The following is a 17,999-nucleotide window of genomic DNA, read 5'->3' as shown; positions in this document are numbered from 1 at the left end:
TAATACTAAGTCTTTCAGATCTACGGGGCACATTTGGTTCCCTGGACTTAATTAGGATCGTAAACCTCCAATACTAATGGGCCTTTGGGTTAATATAAACATCCTGTCACTGATATTAGTCACTGTTACTGATATCAGATGATATATATCAAGTAACGTCATGTAAGATGATGTAATCAATATGATTTGTTATAAGCGGCTTAGCGTTAATATGAAGCAAACCAGTTTAGAACAAAAAAATCTTAACAGAGATTAACGAAGACCTGATAATTTTACTACGTTTCTTTTTGTCCGATAGATCCTTTCAAGTACAGATGGGTAATGCACTCTACAGTCCTAAATCAGTCCAAGCAGGAGTCCTCCAAGGTTTTCCATTAGCCCCAGCATTATTCAACCTCTTCATGTCAGACATCTCAATGAATAAAGATGTGGAAACTGCCCAATACGCATATAACACAGCTTTCTTCACCAGTTCCCGTAGATGCCGCTCAGAGAAAACTTCAAATCCAATTAAATGCCACAGTTCAATGGTTAAATTTCTGGAGGTTGAAAATCAACCCCCAAAAAAACCCAGGCGATAATCTTTCACAATCAGAGAGGCATCCGCGCCTACCAGCTGAGAGTGGAAAAAGTCTCAATTCCGTGCCGACAAAAAGCTACATATCTCAGCCTCATCTTTAAGATAAATAAAGCAATCTCCAAAGACTACTGTATCGCCACATTGCTTAACCTTCTCATCTGTAGAAGAATTGTCTCCGATGATTAAAGGTTTGCTTTACAAGCTGCTTATCAAACCCGTCATGTTATATGGATCTAACACTTGGTCTGGGTTTATCAGGTCGGAACTAGGGAAAATACTTCAGGTCAACTCTGAACGCGCTATGGCTTGTCAGAAATACCCAAATTCATCGGGAAACTGACACACCAGAAATAAGACGGTTCGTTTTCTCCTTATACAAGAAATTCCATGCAACCTCAGCTCTTTCCAACAATTCCCACATCAGATCCCTGTCAGAGGCGTTCCCAATCAGGTAACGCCGAAGACTATCCCTCCAAAAGCGGTTCTTCATACTGCCAAAGGTTCTCATACCCCAAAATCCTCTCTTATAATTTGAGTTAACATCAGCAAGGCAACCTTTTCAGCTGGTAAATCAGGCCCAAAAAAAAAATCTTAACAGAGATTTATTACCACTCCAGACCATACTCCAATCTCTCTGTTTTCCCTCGCCCAATTGTAATCAACATCAAAGTTTAAAAATATGAACACCTAAATTCAACAATTCACCACTGAGAATAACTTCAATATTTTATCCTTAGACTTTTCAGTTCGTAGATGGAGCAATGATTGTGTAGGATTACAGACTTACAGTAAACGAACACATGCAGGGATACCTTCAATCATCCCACCACTTCTTCACCTTGACACTTTCACCCATCCCAAAGAGTATTCGTCCTTTATTAATATATAGAGCTTTACCAGACAGACGATTTAAGACCAATCATATATAGCATAACGCTTTCCTGGCTTTATAACTTTTCAAATGACCATGAAAATCATGGATATCATGTAGTTATCCCATAGGTTGATCATTCAGTTATTTCAGGCTCAGGATAAAATAGGATTATCTGATTCGGAGATAGGAATGTCTTTATTCTTCAGTATTTTTCTTAATTTCATATACTTATTCTAATTTTTCAGTTTATATGAAAGCATCGGAGAGTGTTAAATCTAGAGAATAAGCCGGATATTGAAACATGTTTTGCTTAAATGTTAATTTTTGTAATATTTCTTGAGCTACGTATGTAACAGCATTATCTTAATAGAAAAATGAATACTGTTTGAAATGAAATGGATACTATTTCTACTATAAAATTATTCAAAAATTTCTTGCATACAATTAGTTCGAAAAGTTACAATAATACTTTGAATTTAATATTTTACTAGATCTCATCCTTAATGATTAAACGAAGCACAAAATCATTTTAATCCTTTTAAAAGTCCCGCTCACTTATACAAACGTACATGTCCCTCTGCGTCTACTCTATTGTTAGTTAACGTATTAGATGAATATAAAATAAAGCATAAATCTTGTTTTTTATATTAATTTCTATATTTATCGTTTGATTCAAAATAATACGTTTCTACATTCTAAACTTAGATAGTTGACCTTAATGCTGTTTTTTTAGTTCCGGTCAATGATACCTCAGTTAGCAATAGAAATGCTTCGGACATCGAATAGAAAAAAGTGGGGTAAGCCTGGATATGAATTTGAGGGGTTCAGCCTACAGAGATCTACTATGAACTTCCTTCCATAACCTAATGGTATGATCATTGGAAGTCATTACTAATAACAATTGATGAAATTATAAAATAATCTTTCAGTACATTGTAGCGACCGCTACGACCTTTTGTGTGCCACCACGCATTCACCTACAGCAAGTTCAAAGGTTCTCAACGACGTCTCGCTCTCTTTTCTTTTGTCTACCTCCTTGTAACAGTACCACTTCCACAACGCTACCGTACTTCATCTACCTAACCTAATATCCTGTCCGTTCTCCCGTCGACAATATATATCAATGTAAATCGAAACAAACAAGTATTTCTTCAACCAGTGTTTTCAGTTCCCTTGCGTATTCCTTGCACAAAATGGTAGTGAGTGCTCGGGCAAACAATCGCATCGACAGCCACACATTCCGACCGACCGACTAGACGAACACTCCTAGAACATCAACAATTGATCACATGTTTCGATTGTGTTAGTACGATCTACGATATTTTCCAAGTACCATTTATTATACTGGATGAGCCATTAGCTGCATGAAACATTTTTCGTTAAAAAAGTTAGTTGGAGGATAATTTTAACAATTTTAGATGCGAAAGAAAGTCAACAGCTTTATCTCCAACTGTATTTTTCGAATGAAACACATGAGATAATGTTTATCCAATATTTTTAAAACAACAAAACTTTCACTAAAACCGTTGTAAGCTGTAAATTAACGTTGAATGATATGCCATTTAGACACCTATTCTTCGATTCGAAGATTATACCATTCAGAAATAATATAAATTTTTTAACAGTAGTGCCACTATTCAACGAATACATTAGGCATACAATATTGGAATCAAGCTGGGGAATAAGTAATTTCGACTTTTCAAACTGAATACAAATAAATTTCAAATAATGAATGATGTTATATGTTATATAACTCTCTCTGGTAAAAACATAATTCGGTTACTTTGGAACTTCTGAGATTTCTGAACTCATTTTCACAAACTTCTTTTTAAGCTTTATACCATTAAGAAAGCATTGCCGATATCAAAACAAATGGTAGATCGTACGGAGAAAGCTCCAGACTATACTGTGGATGGCAATGATTAAATTTTATCCAGTCATTAAAAATATATGTGGTCCGGCGTTGTCGTACTCCAGTTCGTTTACTCTTAGTAGCGATTCACAAGTGGAAACTGAATATCCAAATATCCAGATTCTTTTTATATACAGTCATATGTAAATTGTTATTTATTATAGCAATCTAGTATATTAACACCAATAAGTTATTTGTTTTTATCCTAATTTGCTACGATTATATTATTACAAAATACTTATTTTATGATAGACAGCTTAGGCTTAACATCTATGTCACTATTTTTAATGTGTATTGAGCTTTACTTATAACTTTACTAAACTAGATAACATAGTCTTACTGTCTGTAATCTTCTGACTAAGCCATCATTATCTAGGAGATGGAGGACCTATGGTACCAGTTGATACCTTTGGGCCTAGTTCTTGATAACGTTATCGATAATGTCTATCTTCAGGTCCTTACGTACCATGAGCAGTACCTCGCATCTTATTTTGGAATCTTTGTATGATATTTCTGTTGTTTTGGTTGGCAAAGCCCCCGAGTTGAACACTATAAATCCATACTGGTTTCAAGACTTGTTGGTAAAGAAAAAGCTTATTATATACTGAGAGAGCTGAATATCTACCCAATAACAAGTACATAAGGCTTCCATCTGAGTTTAACATCAAGAGCCATACCAAGATATTTAGCTGTATTTCCATTTTTTGTTGGTGAAATTAATATGCAGTGATTTATTTTGATTCATTTTGATACGCCATTTTTCTGTTCAGTATTGTATTTCGGCAATAGCTGTTTTTAACTTTTCGGTTGATTCAGTGTTATTATCTCCTATGGCTAGGATTGTAGAGTCATCTGCAAATGTTGCTACATTTTCATTCAAAGTACAAAGTTCCTTCAAAGTTCATTAGTTTCATTCAAAGTTCAAAGTACAAAGTACAAAATTCAAAGTTCCGAGTACATAGCAGATAAAAACTGATCCCAATATACTTCCCTGTGGCACACCTGCTTGTATTTTCCTCAAGTTAGAGTAGGCATCTCTTTTTTTGACTCTGAAATATCGGTCAGTTATATATGTCTCTAAAATTTTTGAATATTGGCCAGAGAGCAGCATTTTAATCTGTATGTAATGTATTTAAACGACTGAAAATGGTCTTGAGATGAAATATGTAAATCTAATGACCTCGATATTTTTCAGAATTTCATCGAGTTTTTAACACCGGGCCACTGCATCTTTAAGATCTGAATTTCAAGAATGAAATCGAGCAAACCAATTCTCACCATGAACACCACACAATTTTTGATCAGCCTGGGCTGTTTTTTCCACACTTCGGAAGGAAGAAAAGCAAAATCTATGTGACCTTTCGATAATATCCATTTCCAAATCGCGGCAACTTTTGACTGGGTAAATGAATATCTCCACCGTTATATCTAGAGTACTATATGGACTTTTCCTTTCAGACCTGGTATAATATGGCTTCATTTAATCAGTTTTAATAGAGATATGCGACTTTGAATCCATCTACTGGAAAAACCCGAAATTACTTTCTCCCCGACCTTCTATATAAAATGTAACTTTTTTATAAATTGTTTTAGAATTTTGTTCCATACAAAAAGAAAATATTTAACCTACATTCCCCGTCAGTCGTTGTTGCTGTAAGATAAATTGTTAGTCACATCATTCATCAAGATAGCGGTACAAAAAAAAAGAGGGGCCAAAAAAAAACACTCACAAAAGCAACATTAAGCAATTTACCTCCGTCTCTGCCGAACTTGCGTTTTTTCTTTGACGTCGCCGAGGAAGAGCCCTGTTTCTGTCCAGACGATGAGGATTTTTCACATTTCTCCTTGTCTTTGTCCTTGTTTTTCCACCGGATCAACATTTCGGGAAACTTTGTTTTAGCGCGTTGTTTATTTTTTTTGTTGAGGATTTAATAAATTTTCGTTTATTACTTGACGTAGGTCCTTTGTGAGCATTATTAATTTTATTTAGGTTAGTTTTGTTTAAAGGCTATCTTTCGCGTTTAAAAAATATTATTTCTTTCGTCCTACCTGGAAAAAAAAAGAGTAAAAAGAATTAGTCATTCTAAAAATAATTTTTATTTCTAACGTGCTTGTGTATGTGCAGATAAAAAAATAAAAATAACATTATTTGTCGTATGTGGATGTGGATTTATGTGAAGTTTGGTCAAGTGAACCTCTTGAATTTTCTGGTGACTGCATCTAAGCATACAGTAATGTTCACCGATCCCATACTCTTGCGCATTTTCAAATATTTCCACATTTCCTGTATTCCTGTGTATCATATCAACACCTAGTACACACGTGTTGTTTTTTATGAGACTAGTAGTCAGATGGTATGTTTTTTGTTATTTTTATACTTAAATTATTCCTGGATTAGTTTATTTAATTATTTAGTATTAAGAGAAATTTAGCAATAGAAAATACGCGTGTAATGTAAGAATTATAGGTAAATTATTATAATTTAGTATATAACAAAAGTTTATTTATGCCAAATAATATGAAAAAACTTGTGCGATATTTGAAAGTAATTGCCGAATACCCACTGCTGACTCATAAATGAAAAATATGTTTAAAATTATTTAATTGCTAGTATCCTGAACTGACCTCTTAACGTGGACTCCGCACCACCGTCAGCGACATTAAGCCGACTTACCAGTAACTAATTTACAGAGCATAATAACAGGAGGAATTTCGTGTTCTATTTCGTTTTTCGTTTTTGGCTTATCGATGTAAACTAGCGCATTTACATATTATCTTGGGAAATGTTCTAGCACGGTATTAAGCAGTATGAAAATGAAATGTGAAAATTAGGTATTAACCAAACACTTTTTTCATAACTTAATTGTTGCATGAACTGTGTGACAGGCTGTAGTCATGTTGAAACCATGCTGCATTTCGAAACTATGTACCAGCCAATTTATGCATCAATCTGAAGTGTAATCAGAAGGTACTATGACTGGTGAGTACGCTGAATGTGGCAATCATGTGTTAAATGTTTTCAGCTGGCGTCGGTAAACATTTGCAGTAATAGTTTTATTCAGTTTTGGCAGCTTGTAATACATTAAACCTTGCCGATGTAGATGGTCTTCCTAACTGAACTTTCCTGGATTTTTCTAAATGAATCACATTTTATTATCAGCCACACACGCTACAGAAAACTATTTGTTTTTGTTCGACGATCAACAAAGCAGCGATGTTGAAACGTCTGGAAATAGTTGATAAATTTTCTGAGAATTCTTTGAGATTTTAAATGGAGTTTTCTTCCAAACAGTGTCGAGATTCATTGTATTCAAACTTTTTAGTCCATCAGGCCGTTTATTGTCATTAGCATCAAAATCGCCAGTTTTAAATAGTTGAAATCTATCCACCAACAAAACAACAAAAGTAATGAATGTCGAAAATAAAATTTTGAGCATTCCATGATTATCATCTGTATAAACTGACAATTACATAAGATTTTTAGAGATTACAGTATTTGATACTTTGTTCTATCAAAAGATGGATGGAACGACGGAGAATATATTTCATAACATAGTTTCCTTTGCTTCTTTTTTTGGAGAAACGAAAACTATGTTATGTCACTAATCTTAACTATTGGTTTATTTTGGTTTATCTCTGTTCGAAGTCAATTCCAATATGCTGAAACGTTTATAGAATACTTGCCTACTTATTACTACTATTTGTTGCCCTGACTTAATTGATCCCTGACTTGAATTAATCGTTTCTATTTAATTAACTTATCTCCTTTCAATTCTCACTTACAAAATTGATCAGGAAAACCTACATTTTGAATTTCAAGAGTAATTTAAATTAATATATACGTTTGAAGATATCAGGATTTTGGGTGAATAGGATTATTTTTTACTTTCTTCAAAAATTCATTTCATGACCTTCCCCAGCCGCCCTATTCGCCTGATTTATTTCGCTGGGACAAACGAATAAAAAACTCTAAATGCATAAAGCTAATTCAAAAAAACGCATCGAGAATATCGTTTTGAAATTATTCCGGAATCCTATAGTAATAATTAGAAAGTTGGAAATCCAAGATTAAACTTAAGATTAATTAATTAGATAATTTAAAGGTGATGATATTCATAAATTTAGGAAAATAAATAACCTGTCTTAGTTTTATGTAAAATTCCCACCATTTTATAACTATAGTATATTTACAAACAATTATATTATGAATAGAGCTATTTTAATATAAATTACCTTAAAAGAAGGCTTTAAATTTCCTTTGTGGCAATTTAAAATTTAATACAATGCTTTTCTTCGTAATTAAATTCGCTTTATATTAGATTTTAAAGAAAATGCACCTGATTTTCTTCCTTAAATTAATTATAATTCCCGCTTTGCATCTTTTGAAAAATTCTTTTATGTGCTGGTTATGTAAAACTATTCTAAGATAATTAAAATTTGTTCTCGTTCAGGACTCTTAGATTTGGTTTGAATTAATCTCGAAATAATGAAACTATTTTTGAAATAATTTACCATAGTAAAATATATATTTTTGCCAAAATTATTTTTTTTATTCAACATAGTTCCCTTCAACGGTGATTCACTGATTATAGCGACCCTCCAACTTTTCGATACCATTGTTGTAGTACGATTTGTCCTTTGCTTCAAAATAAGCCTCAGTTTCGTCGATTACCTCTTGATTCGTAGAAAATTTCTTCCGAGCGAGCATTCTTTTGAGATCTGAGAAGAGGAAATAGTCGCTGGGGGGCAGATCTGGAGAATACAGTGGCTGAGGAAGAAATTCGAAGCATAATTCATGAATTTTCGCCATCATTTTCACTGACTTGACACGTTGCATTGTCTTAGTGGGGCAGCAATTTCTTTCTTTCCATTTCTTCAAATGCGGCTTTTTCGGCGATTTCGCCCTTCAAACTGCCCAATAACAGTATGTAATAGTCGCTATTGGTCCTTCCTTTTTCAAGGTAGTCAATGAAAATTATTCCATGCGCATCCCAAAATACAGATGCCATAACCTTGCCAGCCGATTTTTGCGTTTTCCCACGTTTTGGAATGGATTCATCATGTGCAGTTCACTCCGATGACGGTGGATGTCGATTGGACTTCGGAGTCAAATGATGGAGCATTCTGTCATCCATTGTCACACATCGATGCAAAAACTCGGGTTTATTACACTTGATCATCTTCAAACACTGTTCCGAATCATCCACTCGTTGTTGTTTTTGGTCAAAAGTGGGCTCACCCGGCACCCACTTTGCACAGAGCTTTCTCATACCCAAGTATTCGTGAATGTTATGACGTACACGTTCAGTTAGTATCTTTAGAGTGTCTGCTAATTAAATCAATTTCAACTTATGATCATTCAAAATCGTTTTGTGAATTTTTTTAATGTTTTCGTCGGTAACAATCTCTTTTGGGCATCTACTGCGTTCACCGTGTTCGGTGCTCATGTCACCACGTCTAAACTTGGCATACCAATCCTTGATGGTTGATTATCCTGGCGCAGTGTCTGGAAACTCGGCATTAAGCTAAGTTTTTACTTCAACTCTATTTTTTCCCTTCAAAATCCATACAGGATTCGAACACGCTACTATCGGAACAGTATGAAAATCGTCCTGTCGCCTCAACCACTGCGCCAACCAAGATTTACATTGTAATGGCCATATTTTATATTTTTTATGGAATCTAAAAATACGGTTTTACCGAACCTTTTAATGGCATAATATACTGAGAGGGTTGGGAACTGAATAAAAACATGTGAATATAATATTATATTATAAATTATTTTATGTTTAATTTAAATTAATTTAACGATGGTTAATAAAATTGAAATTTTATTCACATATTTTAGTTTAAAATATGTGGTGTATGCGGGCAGGAAAAATAAATATTCACTTAAGATCCGCCCCAGAGCAATTATAATTCTGCAACCATTAACGCAATATCGTTATTAGATGCAAAAGTACACAATACAAAGTACACTTTCTTTAGCGACGCAACTTAAAGGCAATTAATATTAAAATACAGCTCCGTACGCCCCGACCTACTTTTCCATAGCGAGAACCCGTCGGATCTTCTGCATCGATTTTATTCATTCGAATGTTTAAAAATTAAAACCCTTTTTAGCAACACCCGAACAAAGGTTGCTCCTTATAAATATGCATTTAAAAATGGAATTTGCGCGTAAGCTATCAGATATTAATTTTTGATTAGATTTAAATGAACCGATAAAGTAAAGCATTCAAGCAATTGTCGAAATTCCGGTTCGAAAGGATTTTTTCCTGGTCTCTGTATCTGTTTTTGTAGTCTTTATATATTTTAGATGTTTTTTCTTTAATTTCTAAAACTTAAATCAATATGTAAGAGGAAGAAAAAAAGTTAATCGGCGAATATATTTTTATTGTTTTTCAAAGTACTCGCCACGATGATCGATACACTTTTGCATACGCTACACCAATTTTCAAAGCATTTATTCCATTCCGAATGAGGTATCTTCTATTCGTGATTTTTGAACGCTTCAATAGCTTCTTCGGGAGATTCTTCACGGATGGAAACAAAAAGAAATCATTGGGTGCCAAATCAGAGCTGTACGGGGGATGATCCATCAATTCGATGTTTTGAGTGTTAAAATAGTCTCTTGTTTGAGTCGATATGTGAGAGCTCGCATTGTCATGATGAAGAACAACCCGATCGAAGACTTCTGGCAAAAAAATGGTTGTCTACCAATCAGAATTTAGTGTTCTACGGTCCTCTAGAGGCACTGTTGCAATATGACCAGTCTTCCCGAAGAAACAGGCTACCATTTTCATTGAAGTGATTCGTGCGCGAACAAATTTTGTTGGATTTGGTTCGCCTTGAAACACTCATTCAGTCGACTGCTGCTTACTTTCGGTCTCGTACGAATATATCCATGATTCGTCGCCTGTCACGGTTTTATTACACCAATCTACACGAGTCTTTGTTTGAGCGATTGTCAAATTGTATGTGATCCAACGCGAACATAACTTTCGAAGAGCTAAATGTTCATGTAAAATCGCGTATATGTCGGTGGAACTAATGCTTAGGGATGCATCACTGTCACAATAGGTGACATGACGATCTTGTTTAATCATTTCGCACAAAGCATCGATGTTTTCTGGCACAACAGCCGATTTTGGACGACCATCACGAAACTAACAGTAATGCGTAGATCACGATTTGAGTGATAAACAAATATAGACTTCAGAGTAAGTTTTAGAATAAAATATATATTACACAGGGGATCATTTATTGAAATAAACTCCCTCACGTCATGTACATAATAATTATAAAAAAAACTTGAAAACATGAAAAAAATGAAAATAGTATTATAAAATAATAGTATATATGGTAGAAAAAGCAAAGCAAAAAAAGCATTGATTAAAAAAAGTAAACCATCTATTTTAAAGATATTATTTTGGGACTGAGAATTAAGTTCTTAAGAATAATATCATACAAATATAAATTTTAGTCCTAAATTTCATTAACAAAATAATGGCCGATAATTCTTGGTATTCATGCATCACAGTAATCCTATCATGTCAGGTCAACGAAAATATTTCTCATGCATATGTTTCGTCTTCGTTGTAATCCAGTTATAGCAGTTTTGCTTATTTATATTTCTATTAAGATAAAAATGAATTTCCTCTTAAAACAAGATGTTACTAGACGCTGAAAAGAGTTCATTTGTCTGGTTTGTGAACACAAAACTTCTTAAATCCTGGTCCTTTAATTCTTGCTGGCATTTGAGCTGTATGATATATAATGATAAAAATTCTGGAGGTTGCAAATGAACCAAATGATAACTCAGGCCGTCATTTTCCATAAGAAGCGTCTCGCAACTTAAGATCGACAGCGATAACAATTCCATGGCTGGATAACGTCAGGTATCTAAGTCTCCACTTCGAACGACGGTTCGGTTAACATTCCCAAATCCAGAAATGTTCGGGGATAGCGAACCTGCTTCTCTGATCTGCACTTCTCGCAGATTTCCCATCTCCATCAACCAGGATAAACGGCTTCAAATTTTCCAAAATAAGCTCCTCATTAAAATCTTAAACGCTCCATGCTTTATCAGAAGTAATGAAATTCACAGGAAACTAGCGCTCTAGATATCAAGTACTACGTATCTCAATCCCTCCAGAAACAACAACTCAGCTTAAGTTCTTTTGAAAAGGCGCTTGTTCGCTAGCTGGTCGACATGCTGTGAGCTTAGCACCGCGTCACCGCTAACTTCCCCTTTTCCAGGTTATAACGACCTCATCCGTCGCTGCAGTCATAATTTTTATCCCCATACAACAGCACCCAATCGGATGTTAACTCAAGTATAGACTCGCGACTATAGTTAATTTCACTATCTGTTTTTTGTCGGGTCCTCGTACCCTGTTAATGACTGCCCGGTTAGCGGGTTTCATATCCCCAAATGTAATGCAGTAGCAGTAGTGACCCACATAGGTCAACGGTGAGGCGGCTTCAGTTTAGTGCATTGGTAAACCCAGAGGCAGTCACATATAACTAGGTCTAATTTGTCACTGCAGGGAAAGTTTTCGCGATCAGGTGTGGGTCATGCATTCCACCGCCTGGTTTTAGGTCAGGACAAAATATTGAGACTTATCAACACTCTCCACGTTTTCAACCTTCCTGATGATCTTGTTCGTCCAGATATTCGTTTTTCCAATCTTGTGATAGCCTCCTTTTGGCTTTTGAGTACAAAGAGTGCTCGGTGTACTCGTAGTGGGAACTTTTAGTAGCAGTCACAGTCTCTAAATACCCTTTTTTAACTTAGGCAAGTCCAATACCTTCGATTTACTCCCGAGAAACCTAGAGATGGCATATCTTAAAATCTCACAATAAGCTAATGTAATATAAATTCTCTTTTAAGGCATATTATATTATCATGGCACTAATAAGGTTCTTTAAGTTAGTTTTTGGTGAACTTTCTCCAATTTCAATGTTACAGAATCGAGATAGTGTTCCGCCATTCTTGACCATCAATACTTACATTTGTCAAAAGCTACTAGTCAAAAGATACTAGACAAAAATACAAAATAAATTACTCCATGATAAACTAGCAATATCAAGAGGATTATCCAAGGCTCTGGACTGAACCTACTGTTTAACGTGGGCTCTGAACCACGGTGCACGGCATTAAGCCTATGAACTCACGAGTGACCAACTTAGAAGCCATCCCAGAAGACATCCGATCTTATCCAGCCTAGTTACTGACGTGACTGGGATTATTTTCGTTATCGAATTTTACATTCTTGCCTAGAACAATCACAAATATTAAACTATCACAAACATAAATTTATGACCATGCCGCAGCAGAATTCGAATGGGAACCGTCCTGTCGCCTTTACCGCGGCGCCAACCAAGCCGGCTGCAATATTATATTATCCATAACTCTTGCAAGGTGTGGTCGAACGTTGTAATCCAAGATGATGACTTGGTATCTGTTACTCGGTATTATTGTTTATTTTTGTGCAACAATATACCGTTCTCTTTGTTCAATTAACATCGTTAAATATAGGTAGTAATAACCAGATGTCTGGAAACAGTTGACCCATCAGCTGCTAAGCTATCTGAGATTTAAGTCTCAAGTCTTAGAGAGTTTAAGTTGGAATTTCATCCAGCAAGTCATATAATTCATTCTTTTCGAGTTTTTTTTTGGTCCACAAAGTCCTTCTTTTTCACTGACTTCAAAATCATCACTTTTAAATTATTAAAACTAAAACCGATAATTGGGGTATGACGAAATAACATCTCCATCAATTTCTAAAGGTGTTTGATGGACTTCGGCAACATATTTCTTCAAATCAAACAATAAATGTAATGAATGTCGAAAATACGATTTTGAGCGCTCCGTGATTATCATTTGTATATATTGAAAAACTTCCCCCCCATTATATTAATTTGAAACTGTTATTTTATGTAATGAAACGTCAAAGCCGTCGATTTTAAGAATTCGTGTCTCCACTACTATATAACGTTGATCAAAATACTTGCTTTTTCACCCAATATTGTAAATTCTATCACCCACTGCCTGTAAATTAATATAGTTTTATATGTATTAATAAACATTTTTGATTTTAAAAAACAATCAGGGAATAATAAATCAAAGATCGATCGCGTTTTGTGTCGAGGACAATTTCGATTAATTAAAAATTAATATCCATCGACTACGTCCTATCCCTACGATACATATTTATAGAGAACAACCCTCGTTAGAAGGGCTCTAGGGGCGTTAACTCTGGAAAAAATTTGAATGAATAAAATCGATAGGGACAATCTGACGAGCTTCCATTTACAGATTGGGTCGTTGTTTGTGTAGGCGGAGGACATTTAAATAATAATTGCTCTTCTACGATAATTAAAACACGCCAATTATTGTAAAAAAAATATTTTTAACAAAAAAATTGAACCGAGTTCTAAACATAAATAAGGAACTCACTAAGAACTAATAAAATAATCAAACTTAGATTTCTAGAGAGAGATAGAACATAAAAAACATTTTAGAATAAAATATGTACATAATAATCGTTGCAATAACTAAACTAAAATAAATAAATACCTTATTTAACCTATTACTACTTTTATTTCCATTTATCTATTACAATATCAATTTTATACAATATCACTTTGAAGTTGGTGCAGAAGCCGAACAGTTATATTAATTCAGATTTGTTTTGTTGGTAATTTAATTTATTGTATATATCACAAAATTATATTATCATTTTTGTATTATTTGTGTTGGTGTTTTGTGTACAGGTATTAAGCTAAAATGTGTGTATATACAAAAATATAAAATAAGAGTAGTAGATAGGTTAAATAAAGTTATTGTTTATTTTTATTTAGTTATTGCAGCGATTATTATGTACATAATTTATTTTAAAATGTTATGTGCGTTAAAAATCTAAGTTTGATTATTTTTTTAATTTTTAGTGAGTTCCTTATTTATTTTTTGTAGTCGGTTCAATATTTTGGTTAAAAATACTTTGTTACTCTCTTTTTAGTGTTAGATATTTACTCAATAAAGTACGCAATTATTTTATTTAATATTATGATGGGTAGACCAAGTAAAAGTGCAGCCCGTGTGAGGAAAAATAGGGATCAACCAACAATGATAGAAATTAAGGAACACTTTAGGCCCCCGAGTCTAGATGATTTGACAAATGTTCTAACTAATAAACAACAGAAAGTTATTGTCCTCGCCGGGAATCGAATCCGCAACCTCTATTTGGAAGCTAAACGCTGTAACCGTGCTTTACGATATAATTAGTGCTTAAAAAGCAAACTGAATGGCTTTTCCTCTTAATGACTTCCGATTTTCTATCACATTAGCTCAGTTTTAACATTATACACAAATATACTTTGAAATTTGAGCGTTTCCCTCCATTCGCCCTTTCCCCTCAACAGATCCTGATTTGGTTCCAATGGGACCACCTCGGAAGTGCACCCTTTCGAATAAAAAAATAATTTTGAAAATCGGTAGATAAGTGACGAAGAAATCGGCGAACATACATTAAAAAAATATATACAGCCGAACATAGAACCTCCTACTTTTCAGAAGTCGGTTAATAAACCAATGGTTTATACTGAATGATGCAAATCACAATATATTATTTTACTATAACGTAACAGTAATATATATAATAATATAATTAGTTATCAGAGTAAGTACTTCCAGTAATATCCTATTATGCGAGATTGTGTGATAAAAGCGATAATAGAATGAACAGTTTACATGTTAATGTGGCTTATATAGCGCACAATATTATGTGTAATAATAAGTTGGGGTTAATTCTGAATAATATTAATTGTAATAGCTTGAAGAAAAACTCACTTCGGTTTTATTCTTGATTTAAAAAAAACAGAAACTAATAATATACACTGCCTTTAAAAAATGCGCACATGCCCCATTTTTCGTTCATCTAAAACTACTGCAATAAATATTTAAATGAATTTAATAATTAATTAATGTGAAAACAGTTTGGTAGGCGTGTCGTGTTGGTGAAAATGCTATTCCTTCTGGAAAGAATTTAATAGGCTATTAAATGACTATTTTTGTACAACTACTTTATGACAATTCTTCGTATTTGCTGTATCCGGAATAACAGTTATTTCTACAAAAACTAGATTTGGAACAAAATTAACGTTAGAAAGAGTATTATTTTAAATGAGCCCTAAAATGCTCCAAATCTGCACGTGACGCAATTGTTTTGGTTGCACTGTATGGTTTGTATGTGTATAGCTCTTATTTATACATTATTGTAATTATTTTATATAGATATAATTATATAGTATACTGCATATCGACGGCGTGAAGGTCCCTAATATATTTACACATCAGTAAAAATTCCAAGCAAGTTGTGTATTTTCATTCCAAGGCAGACAATTGTTACAGAAATGTAGTTAAATCTTGCAAGGCGCGAACCAGCCGATGTAGTTTGAACATCCGTAATTTCTAAGTAATCTAATGTAAGTATCTACTGTTTTAAATACGTTTAATTATGTCTAAAGTGTAATTAACGTAATATCGATATAAATAACACGTTAATAACATGTGAGATTAGGCCTCTTTTTTTGTTTATTGTGTAGATGAGTCCTTAATAATATTATTCACTTTTCAGTTACCAAATAATATGAAAAAAAAATATATATAATATAATACGGTGGGTTTGGTCATGCATGGTTGCAGGAAGTCAGTATATATTTCTACAAGATTCGATTTCTAAGCAAACACAGAGAAAAGATGATTCTAACTGAACTCGCTGAATATTCACCGCTGTTCACTACTGAACGGCCATATTCCAACTTTCAACAAACTTACCTAGACAAAATTAGCATTAGAGACCAAGTGATTAAAGTGTCGACTATTATTACCACACGTACCGGAAAGTTATTACCGTTTTTTTTCGGGAAAAAAAGCTATAACATTTTTAAGAAAATGGAAAAATGTATTTATTCAAAATATTGACCATTTGATTATATATATCTTGCCTATCTTTCGGTCATTTTATGGATGCCATCCCAAAGAAGCTGTTTGTCATTTGAGCAAAACCATATATCGAACAGGAAACAGAGAGAAAAGAGGCTTCTAACTGAACTCACTGAATATTCACCGCTGTTCATTACCGAACGACCATATTTCCCCAAAAAAATATTAATTAAATTTAAGATTTCAGCAAATGTCAATCATATTTCATCATGATTATTTTACAATTCACAAATCAATATTACAAATAGTTCGATGGGCTATACTACACCATGTTAAGGGTAAGTGATGCATATTTGATTGAACAATGAGATTTTATCAAGTTTTAATAACCTTGTATTTGTGGTTTCAGATATTTCGAATAATAATTAATAATAAACATTCAAATGTTGTCCGTTTATTAAATTTTTTACAGTTAATTCATGTGGAACCTAAATATTGAATTTCTTTTGTTATCCATTCTTGTTAAATCTTAATCTTATATCGGTGTTATGACTCCAAAAATATAAATGATGCTTATTACATTTATTTATTTTATCTATTTTCTTTCTTCATTTATTTGTGGTTGGCTTAATTAACAAATCTGTCTTATTTAGACCAGTATAGTCAATATGCAGATGTTAACCTGCTTTGATCGCAAAACATTGTCTCTGGACTTGACTCAAGTAGACAGAAACTTCTGAAGAAACAACGTGTAATAACATTTCTACCCAATTTTTTATGTTCCTTATTAGTGAGTGTCCACACAAATTTGTGAGTCTCAAATTAGTGCCTAATCAATAAGATAAATGTCGTCAACTCGTACAACCTGATGCCTCGCCTAAAGTTTTTGGTAAACATCTCCTATTCAATTATTTTCGTAATCTAACACATCACTCAATAAATATCCAGTTTAACTCTTAGATAATATAACTGACCTTACCGCTGATGATACGTAGAAATAGCATGTCATTTTAATTAGAAATGTTTTGAAACATTGTAAATGCTTCCAATGGTTTTGAATCAATAGGTGAAGAGAATTTCATTTTCTTATTACCACCATTATACACCCCAAACAATATCTCATAGGAGATCCTCAATTGACGGATGAATTCCACAGTGACCGAAAAGAAATAGTTCTTCAAAATATCCGTTAAGAAGAAAAGCATAAAAGTAATAATAAAGTCAGTCCTCAACCAATATTTTAGTAATCCAAAGACCTGGTGAAATATTGTATGATCGAAACTGTATTGGTACTTCAAACCACATAACTTCATTAAAAAAAATTATTACAATGTTACAAGTGAAATACGTAATATGTAAAGAAAAGAGAACCATTCAATCGAAAAAAGTGACAAGCAGCAACATTCTGCATTTCAAGCAGCATTTATTTATCAGCATTATATATCAAGCAAGTTATTTAAGCTTAAAAGCAGCAGTACATAAAAATCCTAAGAACTAAATGGAATAATGTGACCACCTTATCTCTAATGAAATAAAACAAACCACCAGTAACGGCAATTAGATCAAGTAGACTGGACAAGGATGATCTCATCATAGTTGTTTCGCTCGTATAAAGGATTTTACCGTAAGAATATCATAAAGGTGGTAATGTTATATATAACAGGTGAATTGAAAACTCCCC

At 33.6% G+C, this 17,999-nt stretch overlaps 1 protein-coding gene across 2 annotated transcripts in view; it reads right to left on the bottom strand.

Moving 5' to 3' along the window:
* The window catches only part of LOC143202294 (coiled-coil domain-containing protein AGAP005037), a 526,529-nt gene extending 521,209 nt beyond the window's left edge, over nucleotides 1–5,320 (bottom strand). Inside the window, exon 1 of one of the 2 annotated variants that reach the window (XM_076413731.1) lies at nucleotides 5,120–5,320. In XM_076413731.1, the coding sequence (XP_076269846.1) occupies nucleotides 5,120–5,246 (127 nt within the window). In that variant the 5' untranslated portion in view covers nucleotides 5,247–5,320. The remainder of the gene's footprint in view (nucleotides 1–5,119) is intronic. The other variant, XM_076413730.1, reaches the window with a different exon arrangement.
* Between the last annotated feature and the right edge of the window lie 12,679 nt (nucleotides 5,321–17,999).

The sequence above is a fragment of the Rhynchophorus ferrugineus genome, unplaced genomic scaffold (genome assembly GCF_030347505.1).
Source record: "Rhynchophorus ferrugineus isolate W39M unplaced genomic scaffold, kcgeb_rfMv2 rfM9, whole genome shotgun sequence".
NCBI classification, from domain to species: domain Eukaryota; kingdom Metazoa; phylum Arthropoda; class Insecta; order Coleoptera; family Curculionidae; genus Rhynchophorus; species Rhynchophorus ferrugineus.
This window is presented reverse-complemented; position numbering and strand designations above follow the sequence as displayed.